Raw genomic sequence first — 22,488 nt, 5'->3', positions numbered from 1 at the left:
AATTAGATGCAATGAAATTACTGTAAGGCCATGCTGTTTAATCATTTCACATTTTAGTGATACTTTTGTACTCTTTTAACATGATCTGAGGTCTATTTAATGCTCTGCTGACCTCTAGTGGGTGTGAGGATGAAGTGTAAAAACATTTATATACAAAGAATAATGAGTAGCTTCCGAAAAGTGACGGTGAGAGATGTTTTTGTTATGACCAATGAATGCATGATGTAAATTGTAGCATCGTCCCAACTTTCTGCAGAATCCGTGCTGACCGTAAACCGCCCACACAGCAGAGGACAACTGTGTGGTGTTCATAAACACATATTAAACTCGTAACTTGTATAACTTAGGTGAAAAACATGCCTCGACGAGATTTCATGTATCAGAAAATGCCACAAACAGTGAGAGATTGATTTAGCTTCTGGCTGCTGTTTCATTTGAGCAATTACGTGAGAAATGAATGACAGCAAAACAATAGGCGAAAAACAGCAGATTGGAGAAGCATGAGAAGTATGACATGAACTAAAAATAATACCTCAGCGAATGTTTGTGAATGTGTGTGTAAAAAATTTCCACCATTACGGTCTAGAGTTTAATCACATCACTTGATATGCATGCCCATTTAGCCCAAACCTCGCGTTACCATGGTAAATACTGAGTTCGCTCTTGTTTCCGACAGCACATGAAGGCAGCACCGCATTGCTTTACTTTCCTCAGCTCTCGGTTCAGCCTACCCAACAAAGGTTGCGTTTGGCGACTTACAACTTTACTTTAATGTTTGTGTTCTAGCTGAGTCCCTCGTTTGGACAACAGAGACGTAACTTAGAGACTTGGCGCTGCTTTTCTTTCGGCTCTTTCGTCAATGTAAATAAACTTCCAGCTCAAATCTGGGAGGCTGCGAGCCAATGGAGCGCAGCTTGTATGGATGTAGATGAGGCACGATGCTAGCAAGCTAACTGGCTACTGAGGTAAGAGCAAAATTCAGAGGCTTTGGAGCTATTCTTACTTTTCTTTGCTCGACGTTTTTTATTTGGTGCCATGGAGCTTCACTTTACAACAAGTAATTGGAAACAGAGCGTTGAAGTTTGTGGGAAAAGGCAGACTCTTAAGCTAGGTGGGGAAACTTTTGGGAAACTTTTCAGAGCTGAGGCCCAGCAGCTTGATGCAGCTGACTGAGCGGCTGGATGACACATGATGTACATTTATGCTTTTCCCTAAGTTGATTTTTATGCTTGACGCTGTTCATTGGCCTCTCAAGATGGTCCTCACTTTTCTTAAACTCGTTTTATCAGTTTCTTCGTTATTTAAATCCACCTAACTGACATTGCTGCAGTTGAAATCACAGGTGTTTATTTTGCTGGCAGGTAACTTCCACTAGAAAGTTTCCCAAAGTCAGCGTGGAGGTAAACCACTAAAGCTGACATATTCTGAGTTTTTATACATCACTCTGTCTTTAATTCGTTTTTCATTTATTTCTATGCATAGTATAAGTTTTATGAACAGCGCCTGACTTTTTTTTATTATGTTAATTGTCTATAAAGGAGAAGTGAAGTTAAAAGATGCACCATTAACTGTAAACATCCCAAACCACACAGAGAAGTTTTGATTTTGCAACATGTCTGAAGGATCGATGAAGTTACACATCCTGGAACCAAGAACTGCATAAAAAGATTATATCAACTATTTTTTCTGCGATATACATATATTGCAATGGGAAAATTAGAATAATTTTCACCCAACGACGTGAGTATGTCTGTTTGGAAACAATCATTCTAGGATGATTGGGGTGCATATGAACTTTTAAAAAATGTTTTTCTGATCTTTCTCAGGTTGTGTTAAACTGGCAAAGGCAGCCAAAAATAGCTGTGTTGTTTTTTGCTCTGATCTCATTTGTCGTTTTCCATGCAGAGCTTTGTGGTACTGATTTGAATAGTCAAATTATTTGTGTTTGCTCGTGTAGTGGCAAGTGGAGTACCTGGTTTTGAGAAACATTGCTCTTTCTGTAGTGAGAGAATTTCCATACTAATACTGTTGCATCACTTTTTGCAACTAAATCTTGCTTTTTTTGTCCTGTTTCTTGCTCATTTTCATGTGCAGATGTGGAGCCTGTACATCAACAGACTTTGTGTCTTGTAAATAAAGTTAAAATTAAATTCTGTGTACCCAAGACCCTTAAATTAAATGTAAATTATGTTCTGTCAGGCAAACCTCTCTTGCGGATTGATTATAGAAAATGAGAGTCATGCAAATTTTCTTGCAAGTTGGAGCATGATGAGTTAGTTTGCCTTCCTTCACATTACCCTCCCGGCAATGTGACTATTGCACACGCGGCACCGTCATTATATGATATATTGTGCAGCCCCGCTGGAAACTAGGATTACTTTGTCTTTTTTTCTCTCGATGTAATAGTTTTCTTCAGTGCAGTGGTCTCATTAGTTAGCTTGTGATTTCTGTGCATTGAAATATTCCCTCAGTCCACACATTCCTGAGCATTGACCTGAGGGCAGGAGAACAGAAATGGCTTAACCCCTGCTACTTCACTGAGCTGCGGGTGGGGCAGTCATTACCAACTCTATGCAGCTCAGCACTGTTTAAACCTGCATACCTTGGCCTTCAATCCTAGTGGAAATCACGTATTTTCCAGAGGTGTCAGTGGTGCCAAGCCAAATTTTGGAGAATGAGTGTAAAATGCAGAAAATATACCTATGATACAACATGAGACACATCTTCAGGTCTGTAAACATCACACATGGGGTTCAATGAAGAGCTCAAACAGGCTGATACATCTGTGTGGAGTTAAGTACGACCACATATTGTCGAACAATCCAGATTTAAAGCTGCTTACCGGGTTTCTACACAGTATGGAAAAGTATGGAATTAGATTTTAATCCATTCCAAGTTGGGATACACTACTGTTCAAAAGTTTGGGGTCACTTAGAAACATCCTTATTTTTGCAAGAAAAGCATTTTTTTCAACGAAGATAACATTAAATTAATCAGAAATCCAATCTAGGCATTGCTTATGTGGTAAATGACTATTCTATCTGGAAACAGCTGATTTTTAATGGAATATCTACATAGGGGTACAGAGGAACATTTCCAGCAACCATCACTCCTGTGTTCTAATGCTACATTGTGTTAGCTAAAGGCTAATTGATGATTAGAAAGCCCTTGTGCAGTTATGTTAGCACATGAACAAAAGTGTGAGTTTTCATAGAAAATGTGAAATTGCCTGGGTGACCCCAGACCTTTGAACAGTAGTGTAAGTGCACAAAAGACAGTATGAAAAAACATTAATGTTTCCAGATTGCTGCAGCTATTCTGTTTCTAGAGCAAGCAGCCAGTGTTGTCTAATGTTTACCACAGTGTGAGAGAATGTGGGCAAGAGAGAGCTTGATGCTGCTGAAAGCATGGCACCATGACTGTGAGCAAGTTAGCCATAATATATTTGAATCGCCTGTATAGGTAGCATCACAAATAACCAGGTGCTAAGCTTGTTGGAACATTTGTGAGCTATGCAGTGATGTAGTTATTAGAAAACTATAACTGTCTTTTCTGTGTATACCTTTACAGCTGCTTTATTGTTGTTTCCATGGACACAGTGAATAAATCAAGTCGCACAGATATTGTGAAAATTAAATTATCTAACTTTCTTCCAGCTCATTTTTAATTGTTGTTTATAAAGGAGACTAAAACATATGAGGGGAATAATATTATTTATTCATACTGTTTAGGCATGTTAATGCTAGTATAGGTAGCACTCATTCTCTTTGGGCAGAGATGTTGTTCTTCCTTTAACTCTGTGTTTTTGTGCTCTGCGCATTTAGCTTGTTTGTGTTTGGTGCTGTGTGGTTTGTATTAGATACAGTTCCTATTGAGCTTGAATCTTACCAAGTCAAAGTGTAGCATTTACTGTTTGTTGGCTATACAGTTGGATTTTAAAACCATTTATCCATCTATTTGTAGTCAGATGTCAAATAGGATCTGAAGAATCTAGAGAGAAGTCTGGACGTTTGAGTCGCAGAAAAAGTTAGGAGTTTTGAAATGGAAAATGTGTAGGAACCCTGTACTTTAGCGGAGCTGTAGATATAAAGGTCTCCATCTGTGAAATGGTGTCGATGTGTTTGAAGCTTGCTCACTGTCAGCCACAGTCTAGTTCTCGGTCACAATTTAGAATAGGCCTTGATTTACATGGCGGTGCAGGAGCTTCTAATTCAGTAATCCACATCAAACACACTACTTCTGCACACTTGTACATATAGTATTTTTGTCACACCCTCATTATAGTCAATTAGAGCCTTCAGATAACATATAGCTAAAAGAGAGAGGTGGCAGGGAGCCCAGCAGTTCCAACACTTTCCTTGTTTGGCTTCTAAAAATTCAAGTTTTGTAGTTCTTTAGTGCAACTTAATAGCACTTCTTTCGACACCTATTCAATTTAAGCATCATAACAGCAAAATCTTTGAGCATCCGGTGGTAGGCAAGTTGTAAAATATTGAGGGGAAACGTGTGATCCCTGCTGGCTCTGCACTGGCAGCGGTAGTCTAGCTGTGCACTTATAAAAGGACTCAGGAATATTTAAGGAATCTGTTTTGCCAGCTGCTGTGTTGCCTACACAAAGCCTGCTCTCTGTCTCTGGGGGCTCCTGGTTTATATAAACCACCCATGACATCCACCAACTGGCTACCATAACTCTGGGTGGACGTCTGAGTTTTACAGCAGAACTGTGGGAAACTGTTTAACTAATCTTTGCATCCAGCCTGTTGGACTTCACACAGTTGCAGAACTGATAGAGGAGAACTTTGATCCGACAAAAGTGTCACACTACAATTTTATCTCTAATCAGATTTATAATGGTTCTACGCATTTGTGTTCTCACAGCCCTCTCTTATTGTTTATGGAGGCTATTAACTGTAGTTTCCCACCATCAGAAGAGATCATTATTTATTCTTATGACTCTAATTCCTTTATATCTGACTTTAGATTATCAGCCTGTTTACATTGTGTGCTGCTGCTGCTGCGCTTTTATTTATTAACTTTTCAGGCCCTGGTGACTGGTAGGAAGGTGTTATCCTTTTCTTACAGATACATTTAAGGTTTCAGTTCATCAGGTCCACGTAGGTTAAAATATTGCAGTCTAATACAACAGTCCTACAATAAATCCTGCCTTCATAAAGGTTATTGATGTTTTTATTTAGCCTAAACAATGGATACACAGTAAATGGAGTTGACAAAATACTAGAAACTATGTCAACAACAATCAAGCAATCAGCTGTTCATTTTTAAATTACACAATTCTTTCAGAAAAGAAGTTCTTTCTTTACTCCTGTGTGACAGTGAACTGAATATCTCCGGGTTATGGACAAATAAGACATTTCGTGTCTTTGGAAAATCAGATCAGTTTTTTTAAGCCATTTTCTGGCATTCTATAAACTGAACAACACAGAAAATTTAGAAACTAATTAATAATCTAATCAACTGTCAAAATATCCATTAGTAGCAGAAAAACCTGTGAGTAAAACAGTAATACTGAGCAGCAAAACACTGTTTTACACCTCATTAGGTTTATCTCATTTACTTTGAACTTGTTGGTAAGTCACATCATATCAATTATCACTTATCTGCTTGCACTTTTTGTTTAAGACACCCAGAGTAATGTCTGTTTTATTTTACTGTATTGTCAAACTATAAGGCTTTTATCTACAAGGCTGGTATGTGTGAAATGTGTCCGGTAGTGCTCACACTGTGAGAGTCTAAACGTAGAAGTTAGTGAACCAAAACTTAAAGCTTTTGCCGCTGTAGCTTCTGCTTTCTTGGTGCCATGTCATTTGAGATCTGATCCTTGAGTGTCTGGGAATTGCTGGACCTTTTTCTGAGTGTCTGAGCACCAGCATTCCTGGAAAGCCAAAATGAATATTGAGATTCAGAATGAATGTGAGCCATGTGGTTAGAGAGCAGGTGCTGCCTGTGGGTCTGTAAATCATGCGGACTGTCCCACCGCCATATGCTTCCCTCTTTTTTAGTGGAGGCAGGAACAGCACGCCACAGAACAGCCTTAGTAGGAGATGGACACAGTGAATTTTTAGGAGCTACGTGAAAATCTAAGGTAGCCAAGTTTTAAGTTCATAAATGGTTATCAATTTTTGTCTCCTTTTAAACAACCAGGAGATGGCAGTAGACGTGCATCATGCCAGATATCTGATCATTAAACGGACAGTTAGCAACAATTTAAATTGGTCGTTGTGATTAAACAGTAGTCCATAACTGTGAAAGAGTCATTTATAAGGTCATTAAAAACCAATAACCAAAGCATCATGTTTGATATCATAAAAGTGAGATACTTTACAAGCTGGCCAACAAAACAAACTGAGCCCATAAAAAAATTACAGTTAAGCGGTGAACAAGACTCTCTGACTGCTAACATTTGTTGATTATTGCAATAATAAAGATAAACTGACTTGGACTGCAGTCAAGAAATGTTTGAGTTATGCTTGATTGGTTGAAAAAGACATTTCACAATAACATATTTAATTTATCATCATATAAAATAAAGGACCCAAAAAAATGCTTATTTATAAGCCCGAAACCAGAACATTGTGGAAATTTACTCTAGGGATTGACCAGATATCAGCCTGACTGATAATTAAATCTGATATTCAGCTTTTTTCCAAATATCTGTGTTATCTTTTTGAATCAAACTCCGATAAAATAAATACCTAAAAAAAAAACACTTTAAATGTGCTGCTTTGACCACTGTGTCCAGCTAACAATGCTAGCTGATCAGTTAAAGGTCAAGTAATAACCTGCTAAATAAATGATTAAAAAATTGTCTGTTAACTAAAGAAAGGTGAGTTTTGCATTGGAAATTTTGACACAAAGCTTTTCAGTTTTACTCCAAACATATGTAGCTTCCACATTTTGAATATTGGCCTCCTTGCTAACTATTAGTCGATGTCAGACTTGACCATGAAAAAAACATTTTTGCTAAATTTTTTCTAAATGTTTTTCAGCTAATCTGGTCATCGATTCCTTAAAAAGTGTGTCTCAAGTGTTTGTCATTTTTCCTTTTGTTCCAGCAGTAGTATTTCTGTAGTTAGACGCGTTTCAGTCGAGCTGCTCACACCCATCTGTTATTATCAGACTGATAAGAGGGGGAAGTGACGAACAATTTGTCAGCGCGTTGGTCAGTGTTGTTGACAAGGTTTTAAACTCGGACAAGAGAGCGGAGTTCTATGATCCGGCCTCCAGCGTGAAGCCACTCCTCCACAGCAGAAGGCGCTTTCTTAGTGGGCGAGTCTCATTCCTGCTCAGAGTCCACACAGCTCAGGTTTTGTCTACTTCTCAAGGAAAGTTTTCACTCTGGATTTTGAGGGGTTTTTCCACCAGGTAAGTACATTTTTCAAATGTTATCCAGTTGGCAGCGCTTAATGTACTGCGAGTATGTTTTTTGAATTATCCTAGTACCCTCTAAGCGCAGTAATTTTGTTTAATGTGGAATATCTATCGTGATAAAAATGGAATTTTTTAATACTTTATTGAAACTACATCAGTTTTTATATGATTGTTTTGCTGTCTTGTACTAAAGTACATTTGAGCATGTAATAGTATGATTAAAAAATGCGAAATTGTTGTGAAGTATGACACAAAAGAAATATTTCCACATGGATTAACTTTAGCTGACAAAACACCTCACTGCTCTGTACAGCAACCTTTTGTAATATTTTGTTTTGATGGCAAGATATTGAACAGCTACAGTGCAACAAACTGCTGGAGGAGTTTCAGTTGACTCCCTGTAAATCACATCTTCATCCAAGCGTGATGGAGGGATGAGGGCAAGACTTAGAATGGGTTTCAGTGCTTTGAACACCTTGAACTGGAGATTGAGAAATTAAAAACACGGTGACTCCAACCTTTAACAAACCATCACCATCAACTGTGGGAACATTTGCTGGCTATGTTTTTTTGTATATTTTCAGACATTTTAAGGCATTTTTAAATATTTTGTTTAGTTTCCTTTTTGATTTTTGCTGTCCTAGAATTGATCAGCAGTGTGACCTCACACACCATTGCTGCTTGTGGTTTTATAGCATGAGGACATATAGTAAAAAAAAAAAACATACTGTGCTCAAATGGGATGATGTTGACCCACTGATCATGTGGATATCAGTGGCTGCAATTTTATTTATTTTTTGCAGTAAATGTCACAGATTGCAGATCGTGATAACATTTCTGCAAAGCCTACTCCTTGTAAACCACAACTTCATCATCCAAGCGTGATGGAGGGATGAGGGCAGGACTTTCGGGGGGTTTCGGTGCTTGAACTGACGAGTGAGAAACTAAAACTCAACTTGGTGACTCCGGCCTTTAACAAACAAGAAATTGCAGCTTTTATGTGTGACTTCCATTGTGGGTAAAACCTATTTGGACTGTTAATTAAACAAGATAAGCTTTTTAAAGAACTCATCGACTCTGGGAACATTTGCTGGCTATTTTTTTTGATATTTTCAGACATTTTAAGGCATTTTTTTATATTTTGGTTAGTTTACTTTTTGATTTTTGCTATCATAGAATTGATCAGCAGTGTGATCCTCACACACCACAGCTGCTTGTAATTTCATAGTGTGAGGAAATACAGTTAAAAAAAACATACTGTTGACCTAGTGATCAGCAATGTGGATATCAGTATCTGTGTTTTTTTTTCCTTTTTTTGCAGCAAATGTCACAGATTGCAGATTGTGATAACAGTTCTGCAAAGCTCAGCTTGTGGTTAAGCTCACTTTTTTTTTAAACTTTCTGTGTTGAAGGATTGTGTTATTTTAGTGAGCTGTGCATCAGCTGCTTCGCCTTAATTCTGCAAACACAGCAGCCAGTTATCGGTGATTAGGAGCTGTGAAGATTCCAGTCAGAGTCATATGAACTTTATGGAGGATGTGTGTCATGTTTATGTCATATTCAGGATGAGAATGCAGCACATTTTTTCAATCTCTTCACCCCTCAGTGTCACCCAGTAGCTCTGCCAACATCATAGAAGAAACAGTTCTTTTATGGTTTAAGTCATGACCTCACCTCATACAGTTAGTTCCTTTTTAACAGTGACTACTGGGAAGCATTCTCACATTAGCTGAAGTGAACCTCCCATGTGTGCTGGAATGCAACCATCGCCACATTCCTGTTCTCATCTGGTTAATAATCAACCCGACAAGCCTCACAGTTTTTATTTGACAACAGCTCATATGTCCGAGAGCCAGTTTTCACAAGGAGTGAGATAATGGTGCTCATGACATCAGAGTCTAACAAACAGGCCGTCGCAGGAAACGCCTTAGACTTGCCATCGTGTGTGTGTACTCATGCTGTGGCAGACTATGACTACACCTGTCTGTGAGGTCAAGGTGGCAAGTCACACCTGAATCACTGAGGCAACAGGTTACAAGATTAAGTAATGGGCAGCCTATAGAAAGCTTTTGTTAACGCTGTTTGTCTTTAGATTTAGTATTGACTACTCATTTACTGCTTTTCTGTGTAGGTTGATGTCTAGTTGCTTGTAATTGCATTTTAAATTAGGGTTTCCTTCCTGTGAGCTTTAACATTGTGCTGTCAAAATCTGAGTTCATACTGCTTTGATCATATGAAGCGCTGTTGGTTAAAAATAGCTTAATTAAATTACAGCAAAATGGCGTGGAATAGCGTGTACCTCTTTGTTTTCTTTGATATGATTTGCCATTTTATTGTGAGCTTTGTTATCCCAAAATCCTTCCAGCTGTTCATGTTCAGATTTAACCAAAAGGGATCAGTCGTCATCATGTAAGAAGACATTCATTATTCTGTAAAAACAGTTCAATCATTTGGCCACTAGCTGGGAAAGAAAATATCCCTGATGTCTGTAAAATTCAGGAGGCCTTGACCAATCATAAATTTATATAAAAATGCAGTACTATAACTCTAATGCCACTGTTTTTTTCTCTCTGTAGTCGCTCTGTGGTCTTGAGCAATGTCCCACCTACAACCCTATCTGATTGCCTACACGTCATGAATAGCAACTTATCAACACTGAAGGACAAATATCAAAAACTTATATTTTAATTAACTTTATATAAAACATAAATAAACAGGCATTTCCGCAAAATGTTGAATTGAAATTGGTGTTTTTCTGAATTTTAAAGTCAAAGTTTTTAAATTTTACTGCAAATGCATATTTGCTTCAAATATTACTTTTTATCTCTTAATCGGTGCCGGAGAAAACAATATCTATCGCCTCTTAAAGTTCAGGTTGGTGTAGACTAGAAAGAGTTTTAAAGCAGAAATTGCTCCTAAACCTAAAATCTTACTTTACAGGACATGTTGTGACTCTACTTTAACCTGAAGAACAGCACCAAGAATTTGATCCACTGAAATGGAAGGCAATGGAGAGATCAGCGACACTGACAGCGGCATCATCCTTCATTCAGGTAAAACACTCTCAGAGTCTCTCCATGAAGTGCACATATGTACATCACAGCACAATTATGTTTGACAGTTCATGTAACACTTGAAAGAATTGGACGGCCTCACTAAATCACTTTAATTTTCTTTAAAACAGAGGATTTAAGAACTGAAACTTTTCCAAAGTCTGAACAATTGTTTATTAAAATGTTCTGTTAAATCCACATAATAATCAACTTTTCAGCTGAGCACACACATAGCTATATACAGGTAAACTTATCACACCACCTGCTTTGAAATGACCTTTAGAAGAGGACAAATTTGAAACAGGTCATATTTTGCCAGATTTGTGTTTATCGGATGACCACTCATCATTGTAGAAAAAAAAAACAGATGGTCAACATCAATCACTCACAGTAACATGTATATCACTAATCATAATATTGTGACTTATTGACTCATTATCTGTCGTGTGATGGAGCTGTTACTTGTTTGTCTATTTAATCAACATCTGTACTATTTCATATACATTTCCATTTTGTTTTATTTACATTTATGGTTACTTTAATAGTTTTTATTAGTGTTATTAGTGTTGTCGTAGTTTGTAAAACCTGTATTTTGCTGAAGTCTGTTTAAGTTTGTGCCAAATACAAACATCTTAAATACATCAAACATTACATTTTTATGTGAAGATGTTAAATCCATGTGGAGACCACTGATTCATTGGTAACACTGACCAAATTATGAAAAAGTACATGGAGTTAAGAACTTGTTCTAAAATTATCCTGGCAGCAGCGATCTCAGTCGTGTTCTAAAGAAAAAGTAATCCAGCACATGCTACATGTAATTAGAATTAAGTGGTAATTTTCACCAGTTGGAAGTGATCTGCTTTGTTAAAGAAAACACATTGTCATGTGATAAGACAGAGAGCAACAAAGAGACTAAAGGTCTGCGGAGACTTTCTGCTGGATTAGTTTCTGTGTTCTATGTAACATGAAGGACACAATGCAGAAATGCATTGTTTCCTTTGCTGTTTCATCATTTCAAGAAATGATGAAACAGCAGATGCAGCAGAATTATCTGTATTTTTTTAATTTCACACATTCTTAAAAACTACATTACCCACAATGCAACTGCTGCAGACACTTGGGCCAGAGATCTGGGTGTGTACCTGCACTTGATGTAGCTTGGACCCTACAGCCTCAACCAAGAGGTCTGAGAAGCTCACTTCTACCAACTCCACACATCCAGATTTTCTTTTATTTTCAGTCCTTTAGTTTCCACACTAAGCTGACACGGACTCAAATGAAATTATGTCAGGGAGTTTCCTTCAGACTTCACACAGCTCCTCTGGAAAAATGACTTTAGTCACATTTTCAGTGGTAATTTTTACATGTGAAATTGGTGCTGCTAAGTCTGGATTTTACTGAGGAGAGAAGTTTGCATTTTAACCAGTTGAACTTACTGTGTGACTATGTAGTCAGCAACAGGTGAATGGTTCAAATCAGGGTCAAGGTGCAGTTATCTAGTGAGGACCCTTAGACAAGGTCCTTCGTGCTGTCCTGCTTATCTACCTCGTGTTGTATCTACTGTCAAATGTACGTCGCCTTGGAGTAAAGCATCTCCTAAATAAAATTGTAATAACTGTAACTGTAATAATTTTAGTTATAAAAATTGCAAATCGTTTTAACTGATCAATGGCAACAATTCTCTGGCTTCAGATTCTTTATAGATACTGTCCCTCTTCTCTAATATAAAACAATTTGCCCAAGTAAAAGTCTTAATTAGTCAATTTAAGTGCAACCTTTATAAGTATGTCAGTCCAAATTTTATGGTTTTCACACTCAACTTCAGGCAATCACAAATTTAGTTTTTCCAGATTGTTCATAGTCCCATATGTGAACAATGCCATAGAGTTAACAGTAAACATCATCCATCTTGTTTTTTTAGGCCCTGCACTGATTTGTTCTGGTCTTTCTGACATTCCTTGCGCCCTAATTGAGCCACGTGATGTCTGCTCTATACAATGAAAACGTGTCAGTCGGCAAAGAATAGGGGGATTGTGACTGTAGGAAGAGGAATTCTTTGGCCTATTGTGGTGCTGTCACACTTCTTTCCTGTCGCACATCAGATGTTTGTCAGTACCTGCAGGGATGCTGTTAATAATCTCTGAAGGTATGTGGCACTCAATGCGTTTTGCCTGAAGCCACTCCCACTGCACCGAGACTAATCTGAATGTCATCAGTCACCAAGGCTACCGACGACACCGGTCCAACACTAACATTGTTTATCGCAACCAAGATCCTGACACTGATTTTGCAGTTTCAGTGTAACTAGTGAAAACAAAGATAACAACAAATGGTACATTGTGTTGTCTGCTTCCTGAACTGCAGAGTTAAACTACTAATACTTATAAGGCAACAGAAAACAGTGCAAAAATGGAGATAAAAATAAAATGGAAGCAAATTTATAAAATAATTTGGATTTTTAAAGTGGTATAGATGTATGTATATTACAGCAAATAATTCGTAAGCAGTCTTAGAGTGTTCTTTTTCGGTTGTTTAATTGATTGTCTTGGTTGTTGCTGTGGATGTGTTTCAAGATGACATATTTGTTCACACAAATAATGCACATATGCACACTAAGTTGCTGCTATAATGCAGTGTTCAGCAGCATGATGCCAATATTAAAAAAATATGTTAAGCTTGTCAAAAGTAGATTTGCTGCAGGGCTCCTGTTTTGGATTGAATGATATTCAGGCAGTCACCTGGCAACTCTGTCTATGTGCTGGGTTTGTGTGCTTTTGTGTCTAAAAGTTTGTTTGATTACAGAAGATTAATCATTTAAATTCATCACTGTGTTTCTGGATTTGATGCATTGATGGATATCATCAAATATGAAGTAAAATAGTGAGATACATTTTTTTGGTTCCAGCATCTCCAGTGTGATGACTCGCTCAGTTTCTCGTTATAAATCCATTGACTATGAATTTATTAATCAGTGTAAAATGAACAGTTCTACAGCTCCAGAAACCAGCGATAGGCCCCTGACAGTTAAAATGTCAATTAATTGATATTGGGAGTCATTAACTGAAGTCCAACTGCTTCTATTGATCTTTATGTGATTCCATTTGGATTTGAATGAAGCGTATTTTCTTTTGGTTTTGCTTTGAGTTCTGTCTCCCCTTAGTATTTACATTGTTAAAGTGTTGACAGGTAATTACAGACATATATGGCGGTCACAGTTAAGTGACATGATCTCACATGAGCCAATTTGCTTCTTTTGTGTTGCATGACGCAGGCTCGGACAGCCCAACAACACACACGAAGGATGTGACCACACACACACGGGCCATGAAAGTTAAACATCAAGATCTCCGAGACCGACTGGAGATCTGCATACTGGAGCTGAAGAAACTCTGCATCCGAGAAGCTGTAAGTAATCTGCAGATCAACAACAGATCAACAGTTGAACCTAATGAGACCGCATAGGAAAATTACTGCAAACATGCCACAGAACAAATGAGTCACATAGTTATGATGTTTGATGTCTTTCTAAAGGTTTTAGTAGACCTAGACAAAATAAAACTAATGACAGTTGTTTTCTAATTAGGTTAGCTGGTACGCTGTGTACTTACCATAAAGCTGATGATTCAGCAGCTTTTTTTATATAAAGGATTAAATTTGGTGGGGCGGTTTTGTGCTGGATTTTGATGACGCATTTTACTGCAAGTTAACAAAGTAACCTGTCAGAGGGACATTTCATGCATGTTTGCCGACATCCTCACTAATGTGGAAGACAGAGGAAAGACTGTGCACAGGCCACTCGAGTCGGCAAATAAATGCCAGATCACAGGACAATCACAGGGTGCAGTTTTTTAAACACTCTGTTTTCAAACCACATAAAGAAAAGACTGGAGATTATAACCCCTTCAGCTCTTGGCTGTTTTTGTTTTTAAACTTTCCATCTAAAAATACGTCCCCCAACTATATGGCCAAAACAAACAACCTCAGGCTCTGGGTAAGACTCACTCATGAGAATTTGGAATCTCCTTATCACCAGACCGCAGTGTCATTTGAAAAACTTCAGCATTTTTACCTCCTCTTCATCAAAACTGTAAATGTAGTGAAATAAACAGCAGCAGTGAGTCAGTGACACTGATGTTATTGAACCGTCTCAGTTGCAACAGAAATGAAACACAGCAGATGCTACATCCATCTCAGTCACGGCTGTACTAGGCATCTTCTTCAGTGAATGTGCCACACTTGGTAAAGTTTTTCTGACAGATACAGCCTGGTTCTGGGACCTTCAGGAAGGAAAAGGTTAAAAAATGCGACTTTGAACAGGTGGTAAAGACAGTAGTCAAAAGTGGTGACAGCGTGTGAATGTTGGACCAAGAAAAGAAACCCGGTGATGCTTTACAAATCTGTCTCCATTATCTTCAACTTGGCCTTGATGTCGCAGTCAACTGTCAAAAAGAAAGGAAACAAAGGATGTTTTAATCTATTCACCTGTCCTATAACCGTGCTTGACCCTTCAGATGCATTGTTTAGTGAAATTTGACAAGGCAGTGTGGCTGCAGTGAGATTTTCCTAAAGGTATAATAGCTTCTGGAAAACTATCCTGGTGTTTCAGTTGGTGAAATGCTCTCATAACAGCCTGAGTTTGAATCCAGAATGAGATTTGTCCTGTGTCGTCCCTGTAAGTCTTTTCTGCCTCTCTCTTTCTGTCTCTGCACTGAGACTTATCACATGAAGGCTAAGAATTTCCTCATACAGCTGTTTCGAAACTGGACACATATGCAGATTGAGGCATGTTGCTGCCATGCATGGGTGCTCCAGGGTAAAATCCCAGGACCGATCATTCTTTCCTGTTGACACTCGGGCTGGGCACTCCTGTTGGGACATGCTTAGGTGAACTAGTGGGAGTCATGATACCCCTCCCTTCTCTCAGTGACAAAGAATAACAAGCCCATTGGCCGCACTCAATGTTTTTTCTGCCTGTAAAGGTGGATGTCTCAGAGTGACTCAAAGTGAGGGAGTTTTTTTGAATTTTTTGACTGTTTCCTAATAACATCAGTAGGAGTGCGTTCTCATGCTCAGGTTTGATTTGGACGCAGACATTGTAAGAGTGAAACCTAAAGAATGTGTTGTGAAAGGAAATCTCTGCAAAATTGTGCAACCAAATCTTAACTTCTATGTCTGAACATGCAGCAGAGCAGAAGCAGATACTTTGCATCATATTGAAACTTCCATAGAAATGGCTGAATGAACTCTATGAACAGAATTAAACAGAATTTAAACTGAAAGGACTTACTGATGTTGATTCAGGACAAGTCTTTATTTTGATTAACTATTTAATCAAGCCTTTCTGTACTCAATAAAATAAACTTTTAGCCATGTTTAAGTGTTGCTTCGTGGGCAGTTGGATTTAAATTGTATTCATGTATTGTAGGAGCTGACAGGCCGACTGTCAGAAGATTACCCTCTACTGCCAGGAGAAAAGCCTCCACAGATCCGCAGACGTATTGGAGCTGCGTTTAAACTGGACGAGCAAAACATCCCTCAAGGAGCAGAGGTATAAACAACATTTGGATACTAAAAGATAGAAGGATGTCCTTTTTAAAAAATGCATAAACCTCAAGGATATACATTGGTTTAGGTTCACACTGGTATGTTTCTCTGCCAAAACCTTTACAGGACTCACAACTGAGCTTAGTCGATGCAGAGTTGGCGCTTCAGATGAAGATATATGAAGCTGCACGCAAGCTCTGCGAAGAGGAACAGTTGAGTAAAGCTGTGAGAAGGAGCCGGTTACAGCAGTGCAAAAGAGAGGAGAAGAAACTCAAACAGCTCCAAGAGACGTCCTTCCAGCTACGACTGGAGCATGGTAGATCATCGCCGCTCCCTGCCTTCAATATTACACAACAAGGTGAGACGCCCAGGCTGGACACAAAGACATCGGTTTTCTTTTACAGTTCTTGAGCTGAGAATGGTTTCATTTTCAATTCATAACTTAAAATACCTTAATTGAATTGGCCTTTGCTCATGAAGGTCTCTTTTGTTTTTCAGATCTTGGCACATCGGATGACAGCTCTCTGTCCGACTCTGTTGTGCAAGATGAAGGTATGACTTAACTTGCCATGGTTTTTGATCTACTGTTGGTGAGAGTAAGCACAACACTACCCTTTTGTGGTTTAAATGCATAACAATGTTTGCCACATGACCACTTAACCATAACACGTAAAAATATGACAGAGTGCAGAAAGTATTTATCTTGAATAAAGTAGTTCTCATGGTTTCTTTCTCTTAATAAAGTTGCTCCCTAAAAAGGAGAGAATTTGTGGTGAAGATTTATGTGTTTCAGCACTAAATGCTTTACCACTCACAACATAATTTCTGTGTTTTTCCAGAAGTCACAAGCCAGTCCTCTCAGCCATCCTCAGGACTCCCTTATCCAGTCGAAACAGATCCTCCCCAGCCTGCCCCTGCATCCTCACACTCCTCTGTAGACGGCTCCTACATGTCTCCGTCTGTGGCTAAACAATCCCTGCAGCTGAACCTGCCTCAGTCTCCCCTCGCCAGCCTTGACTCCAAATTGAGTTCAGACTCAAGTCCTCTGTATGACCTCCCTCCCATCCAGCACTCCCCGTGGACGGAGTCTAGTCTTGACCAACCGTACCAGAAGAGCAAGAAGTCGCGCTCCTCCAGTAAGACGAGGTAACGCTGATCATCCATCATGACTCCTTTCCGGTTCATCAAGTTTTTAGCATTAGCTAAACAAACTATTCTTTGTGATATTATGTAAGAAAAATTAATTATAACTGTGAGAATGTTATTATATGCAGTGACAATGTCAACACTGATTAAAAAAAAAAAAAAGATCTTTTAGGTCAGCATAGTTTGTTCCTCATCTACTCTGGCAATTAAATGTCCAATAGAAAACGTCTCTTTATGACTGTCTCTAATGCTCTGAGTTACAGAATAGCGGTTTTGTGATGCTCAAAAATGTGCAACACTGCCATCTACTTCTGCAGCGATGCTACAACAGTCGACTGGTTGAGCCAACACAGAACAATAAATCTTTGTCAGTTATTAAGAGACCTTGGCACATAAGTATAATTCACTGTCCAGTAGGCTCCCACCTCTAAAAACCTTCAGCCTCAGATAATGTGGATTTTTCTTGGTCGGTGTAATGGATTAGCGCGGCGTACATTTACCAGAGTCTCTAATGACATCAGCCACAGTGTTTAAAAGCCGTATCATCAGTTATTCTTTGAGATATGTTAAAACCCTAAACGTCAAGACTTTAATTTGTCACAGACACAATCAGACAAGTACAGTGTGTAGGGACCTTTTATATGATAGTAAATTCCTTTAAGTCATATGCATGTTTTCAATATTTTTTTTAAGTTTTTGATGTCCGCTGTAGTGAATAAAGCTTTTTAAAACTTTCTTGTAATATAGATAAACATGGAAAAATACAAGAAACAGCTCCCAACTTACCCCAATACACAGAGAACTCATTTCACATGTTCATAACATTTATATTCTGTCATTTTGTGTGCTCAGTAGTCCTGCCAAAACCGAACTGCTGCCACCGTTGGAGACTTGCTTAGCACAAGCTGGTCTGCCGGTCCAACTCTCCCATCTGAGGCTGAGCCGAACACAGTCAAACAGCACTCCCTCCACACCAGAGATGCGTATGCACCGACAGCTTTCCCTCAGGTAGCTGCACCTCATACACACTTGCAGAACTACATGTCAGAAGCTGCATGCCTGTGTGGTGCATAAATCCAACTGCAAATGACAGATGCATTTTACCTGTGCACATATGCATGGACATATTTGCAGTTTCTATGCAGAGTAACCTTGTTTATTTACTTGCTATATATAATTGTGTTTTGCACAGACTGTCCAGTGAATCTTCATTTGACAAGGATCGCGGTCGCACCAGGGGTCCAAGGAGGAGACTGACAGAGTACGCAATAACTTTACCACAGACTCCTTTACCTCCAGTGAACCTGGGACACCATGCCAACTCTGAGGATAGCAACTCTGAACACTCGTTTACGTCCTACAATAGCTCTCCATGTCAGGAGTCGCCTGGTGATTTGCCCAAATATCAATGTGCATTCCCAACATCGAGCCCAGTGTCCGGCTATGGACCTCCAGCCTTCTCACCCTCTGGCTTTTACCACAACCCCAGACACATGTCCAGCCCCAGTATTCAGAACACGTATTACAACAAAGAGATGGTCTACCCAGCTGATAGGGACATGTCTCCAAGCTATTACCCCCAGCAAGCTCCTTGTTCCCCCAACAGATATGAATATTGGTATAAAGACGCTGCTGTACCCCACCAGAGAGCACAGAGGCCTTTACCTCCTGACGTCAGACTCACACCTCCAGCACAATGGGACCATCCACAGTACCGCTCAAACTGCCTCCCACGACAAGTAGTGAATGAGCAGCTGAAGTCGTGGCACCGGCGCAGTCAGCTGAAAGCCCCCAGGTCTCGTTCTCTGGACAGACAGGGAGCAGTCAGAATGAAAAACACGTCAGCTCGAGAGTCACCCTGCTACCCGAATCAGAAGTATCATGACCAGGTAAACAGACAAAACTATCTGATTTGACACTTTAAGCAAAAGCAAAGGGATGACAGTAGAATTATTGATGGCTGAATACCCTTTACTTATTTCAGTTTCAGGTTCTTGCTATGCTGGCTCACTGCCATGGCTTAAAGGGACACTACACCTAATGAACTTTGAACAGTGATGTGGATTTATTTTATAATGTGGATTATTTTTCTAATGTCTTTAATTTGTGTAGAATTATTAGCATCATTCCCCTTTGTCTGTCTGTTTTTAAATGCAGGCAGGGTTTTTATAATTGATGGAAAAATGCTTAATTTATTCATGAAACTGAGCAGATATGTTGGTCTAAAACTTGATTGATGCTGCTGCACTGAATCTACACATGGCCGATGCCGCCGTGAGCATTTATCCTGTGCTGTTGTGTCTGTGCCACTCTTTGTCTGCTTCAGTAGCAACTGAAACGGAGCAGATAATGTCAGAGCTAGCAAATGTTAAATAACAGTTACTTTTACTGAAATTAAGACATCAGAACAGAAGGAGTCTAAACTCAGATTGATAGAGCCATAAAAATGAGCAGAATACAGGTTATTGCATTTACATTATGAGCAAGCCAGATACAATTACAACCTATGACATGTTATGATTTGTCTCACAGAACCATTATCATTGCATAAATCAATATAATAAGTAGACCAAAAGGATTCAACTCAGACATTTGTCTAACTGTGACAATAAAAAACAAGCTGCACATACATTTGCATATTGCTAAATCAACTGTAAGCTGTTGTATATATCACACTTTAATCGTGGCTTTGAAATAATTATTGTTTTTTCCTGTTGTTAACTTCCAGCTTATTCAGAGAGCAGCTCTCCAAAGAGCTGCAGAGGACGTTCAAGGACACTGGGTTGCTGATGACGGCACTCACTATATCAGCCAAGTGTGAAAAGAAGAAGCTGGGATGAAACTGAACCTCCAGTTTTCCTGTTCAACCAAAGTGAAGCGGACAGAAAATTGAGTTAGATTAACTCTGTATGCCCAAAAAGAATTGCTTTTGTTCATGACAGTTCTCGTCATCCTGTTTATCTGCCTGACTGCATTCAAGCAAACAGAGTAAGGATGAAATATCTGGAGCATCGTAGTACAACACAAACAACAGCCTCCAGGTTAATGCAAAGTCACAAACATCTTCAGCAAAGTTATTTTTGTCCGCTCTATATGCTGTTTTGTACTAATGGATATAATTAAGCAGTAAACATTGAACTGAATGCCTGTGAAATACTAGAAATGGGAAGGGGAGTGAATTCAGGGGTGTTTTCATATGTGACGAAGACATCACAAACAACATACCAGTGTGGTGGTTAAAGATAACAGGAGCTCCTACACAGTAACTACCACTAAAATTGCTCATTGTAGTTAGAAAATTAGAAATGTGAACGTTCCATAAATAACGTATCTCATTTAAAGTTGTTGAAAGTATTCTTAGATGAGTTATGATTGTCTGGTATATCGCTTTTGGTACATAACTTTATCAAACGATATAGTGCTGCAATAGATGTGACTATCTGTAGCTGAACACACACTCCCGATGGACTCACAACAGAGAAGTTTGCTTTTTGCAAATTGAAGGAAATGAATCCACTGTATCATAATGTATATTAGCAAAACATCCTTATGAGTACCTTCTGTTAATACTGTTGACTTGATTGAATCGCCACGTTCATGAACTTGAGCTGCTTAAATTTCTAGGTTTGTCCTCTTTACAGTGTACTTCTGGAGGCAAACCTGTCTTGTTTTTGTACTTAAATGGGTCTGTGACTGTGTTTGTTAACTTGAATTACTAATGGACTTAATCAGCTAGTTGAAACTAGATGTTAACTTACTCACATGGCATACAAAGTAGCAGATTAAGACAGAAGCAGAGTCTTGATGCTTGGCAGCTATTAGCAGGTCAAACTGAAATTCTAATGTTTTCAGCTTTAACTGTGTCTTTTTCTGTGTCTGTGTTGGTGCAGTTTTTGAGACGGCAGCTCACTAGACACTAAACTTCTGGTTGGCACCCGTCACAATCTGAGTGTATTTAGAAACACTAGCCGTATGTGATTGACAAGCAGAGGCCCACCTCTCAACTAGATCATTTGAGAACGAGAGTCAATTACTGCAAATTCAGTTACAGCTACACACTGCTCGGTGTCTCCCAGTGATCTATTTATGTATTAATTTATTGTGATTTGCACCATTGGACCTATGGAACGTCAGACTTGAAATAAAAGACGACATGGACCAGAGTTTGAGGGGAAAAAAATCCAGTGTCTAGTTATGTATGTTTAAAAAGAAAGAAAAAACAGACCACAATCATGTTACCCTTTGTGCCTCTTTTGTTACTGTCTTTTTTTATTATTATTTATCAGGTACATTAGTTTAGTGGACCTAATGTGTTATGTTGCTGTTGAAAAAGATAATCTGTGAAAATATTTTTCCTGTGGAGGTGAATAAAGAGTATCGTTTGGATATTGTGGAGTTTTATTCTTGTGTATCATGCACTGCTTTTTCCAGTGTCAAAACTCTTGTGTAGGCTTTTCTCATTGAGGTATCCTGACATTTTTGAAAAACACAGATGTAAATAATACAGTTAATAATGGTCAAATTTAGTTATTTTTCCCACCCTGTGTGCTGGCTGGTCACACTGTCGAGTCTTAGTGGGACACTCAGGACATGAATTATTTATTCGCACCACTAGTGCTTCTACGACAAGGCATTATGCAGTAATTGCAGTGAACGGCCCGAGGTTCAGGCCCAGTTTTATTAACAAGGTTTTTGCAATGTGTGCACACTTAAGAGGAGGGTACTTAAAGGCTGTTATTTATGAAGAGAAGTCCAACAAGAGGTGTTTTGAGATGTTTGTAGAGCAAGTGGGTTGAGGAAACGTAGTGTTTGTGATACAACTTTAAGGGATGCTAAAATCAGTTACTGTTTAGCCATTAATGGTCAGGCACTTGTAAAAGGTGAAATTTGTGCTATTGAGAGCACAAGAAAGGAGAATATGGCTTTGCTGCATGTAATTTACACATTTTATATCAAACCAAGTTAGTCTCTGATTCCACTCACTGTTTTAATATCTGAGAGGTGCAATAATAATGTAGAATACTTTAAAAAATTAGTACCATGTATGTTTTAACAGTGTTTCAAGGAAATGGCACAAATGTAAGTGCTTCTGTAGAAGGCAAGTGCACTTGTTTTTTTGGTTTTTGAAGGCATTTTGCCTCTTGGATGAGGAGTGAAACAGGACGTCCAGTTGCCTTCTGCTGGAGCACTTAGGATTACCATGACCTGGATGACTGAGAATTTACACAGGCACACAAATGCAAGTTTATTGTCAGAGGAGGTGGCCATCTGTCAGGACAGGCTGTGAGGATTGAGGCTTTCATCCAACCCCATATTTTTTTTTCTCTCAATATCTGCTTGGCTGATCTCCACG

At 38.8% G+C, this 22,488-nt stretch overlaps 1 protein-coding gene across 3 annotated transcripts; it reads left to right on the top strand.

Annotated features, from left to right (window-relative positions):
• Positions 1–684: 684 nt before the first annotated feature.
• inavab (innate immunity activator b) lies at positions 685–21,521 on the top strand. Of its 3 annotated transcripts, none has more exons than XM_055010746.1 (10): positions 685–965; positions 10,330–10,442; positions 13,717–13,850; positions 15,871–15,993; positions 16,116–16,347; positions 16,488–16,541; positions 16,829–17,135; positions 17,991–18,143; positions 18,328–19,024; positions 19,864–21,521. In XM_055010746.1, exons 2-10 carry the CDS (start codon positions 10,388–10,390, stop codon positions 19,954–19,956), a joined length of 1,848 nt encoding a protein of 615 aa, XP_054866721.1. In that variant the 5' UTR covers positions 685–965; positions 10,330–10,387; the 3' UTR covers positions 19,957–21,521. The 3 variants fall into 3 exon arrangements, with proteins under 3 accessions (XP_054866721.1, XP_023142921.2, XP_023142922.2); XM_023287153.3 differs by having other exon boundaries at positions 17,988–18,143; XM_023287154.3 differs by lacking the exon at positions 685–965 and adding an exon at positions 3,818–7,383 and having other exon boundaries at positions 17,988–18,143.
• Positions 21,522–22,488: the final 967 nt, after the last annotated feature.

This window comes from Amphiprion ocellaris, chromosome 5 (assembly GCF_022539595.1).
Source record: "Amphiprion ocellaris isolate individual 3 ecotype Okinawa chromosome 5, ASM2253959v1, whole genome shotgun sequence".
NCBI classification, from domain to species: Eukaryota; Metazoa; Chordata; class Actinopteri; family Pomacentridae; genus Amphiprion; species Amphiprion ocellaris.
This window is presented reverse-complemented; position numbering and strand designations above follow the sequence as displayed.

Bases quoted from the DNA above. Each gene is read 5' to 3' on its own strand.
- inavab (XM_023287153.3), top strand. From the start codon at position 10,388: ATGGAAGGCAATGGAGAGATCAGCGACACTGACAGCGGCATCATCCTT. The intron at 15,994-16,115 runs GTATAAACAACA...AAACCTTTACAG, and splicing joins ACATCCCTCAAGGAGCAGAG to GACTCACAACTGAGCTTAGT. The intron at 16,348-16,487 runs GTGAGACGCCCA...TTTGTTTTTCAG, and splicing joins CTTCAATATTACACAACAAG to ATCTTGGCACATCGGATGAC.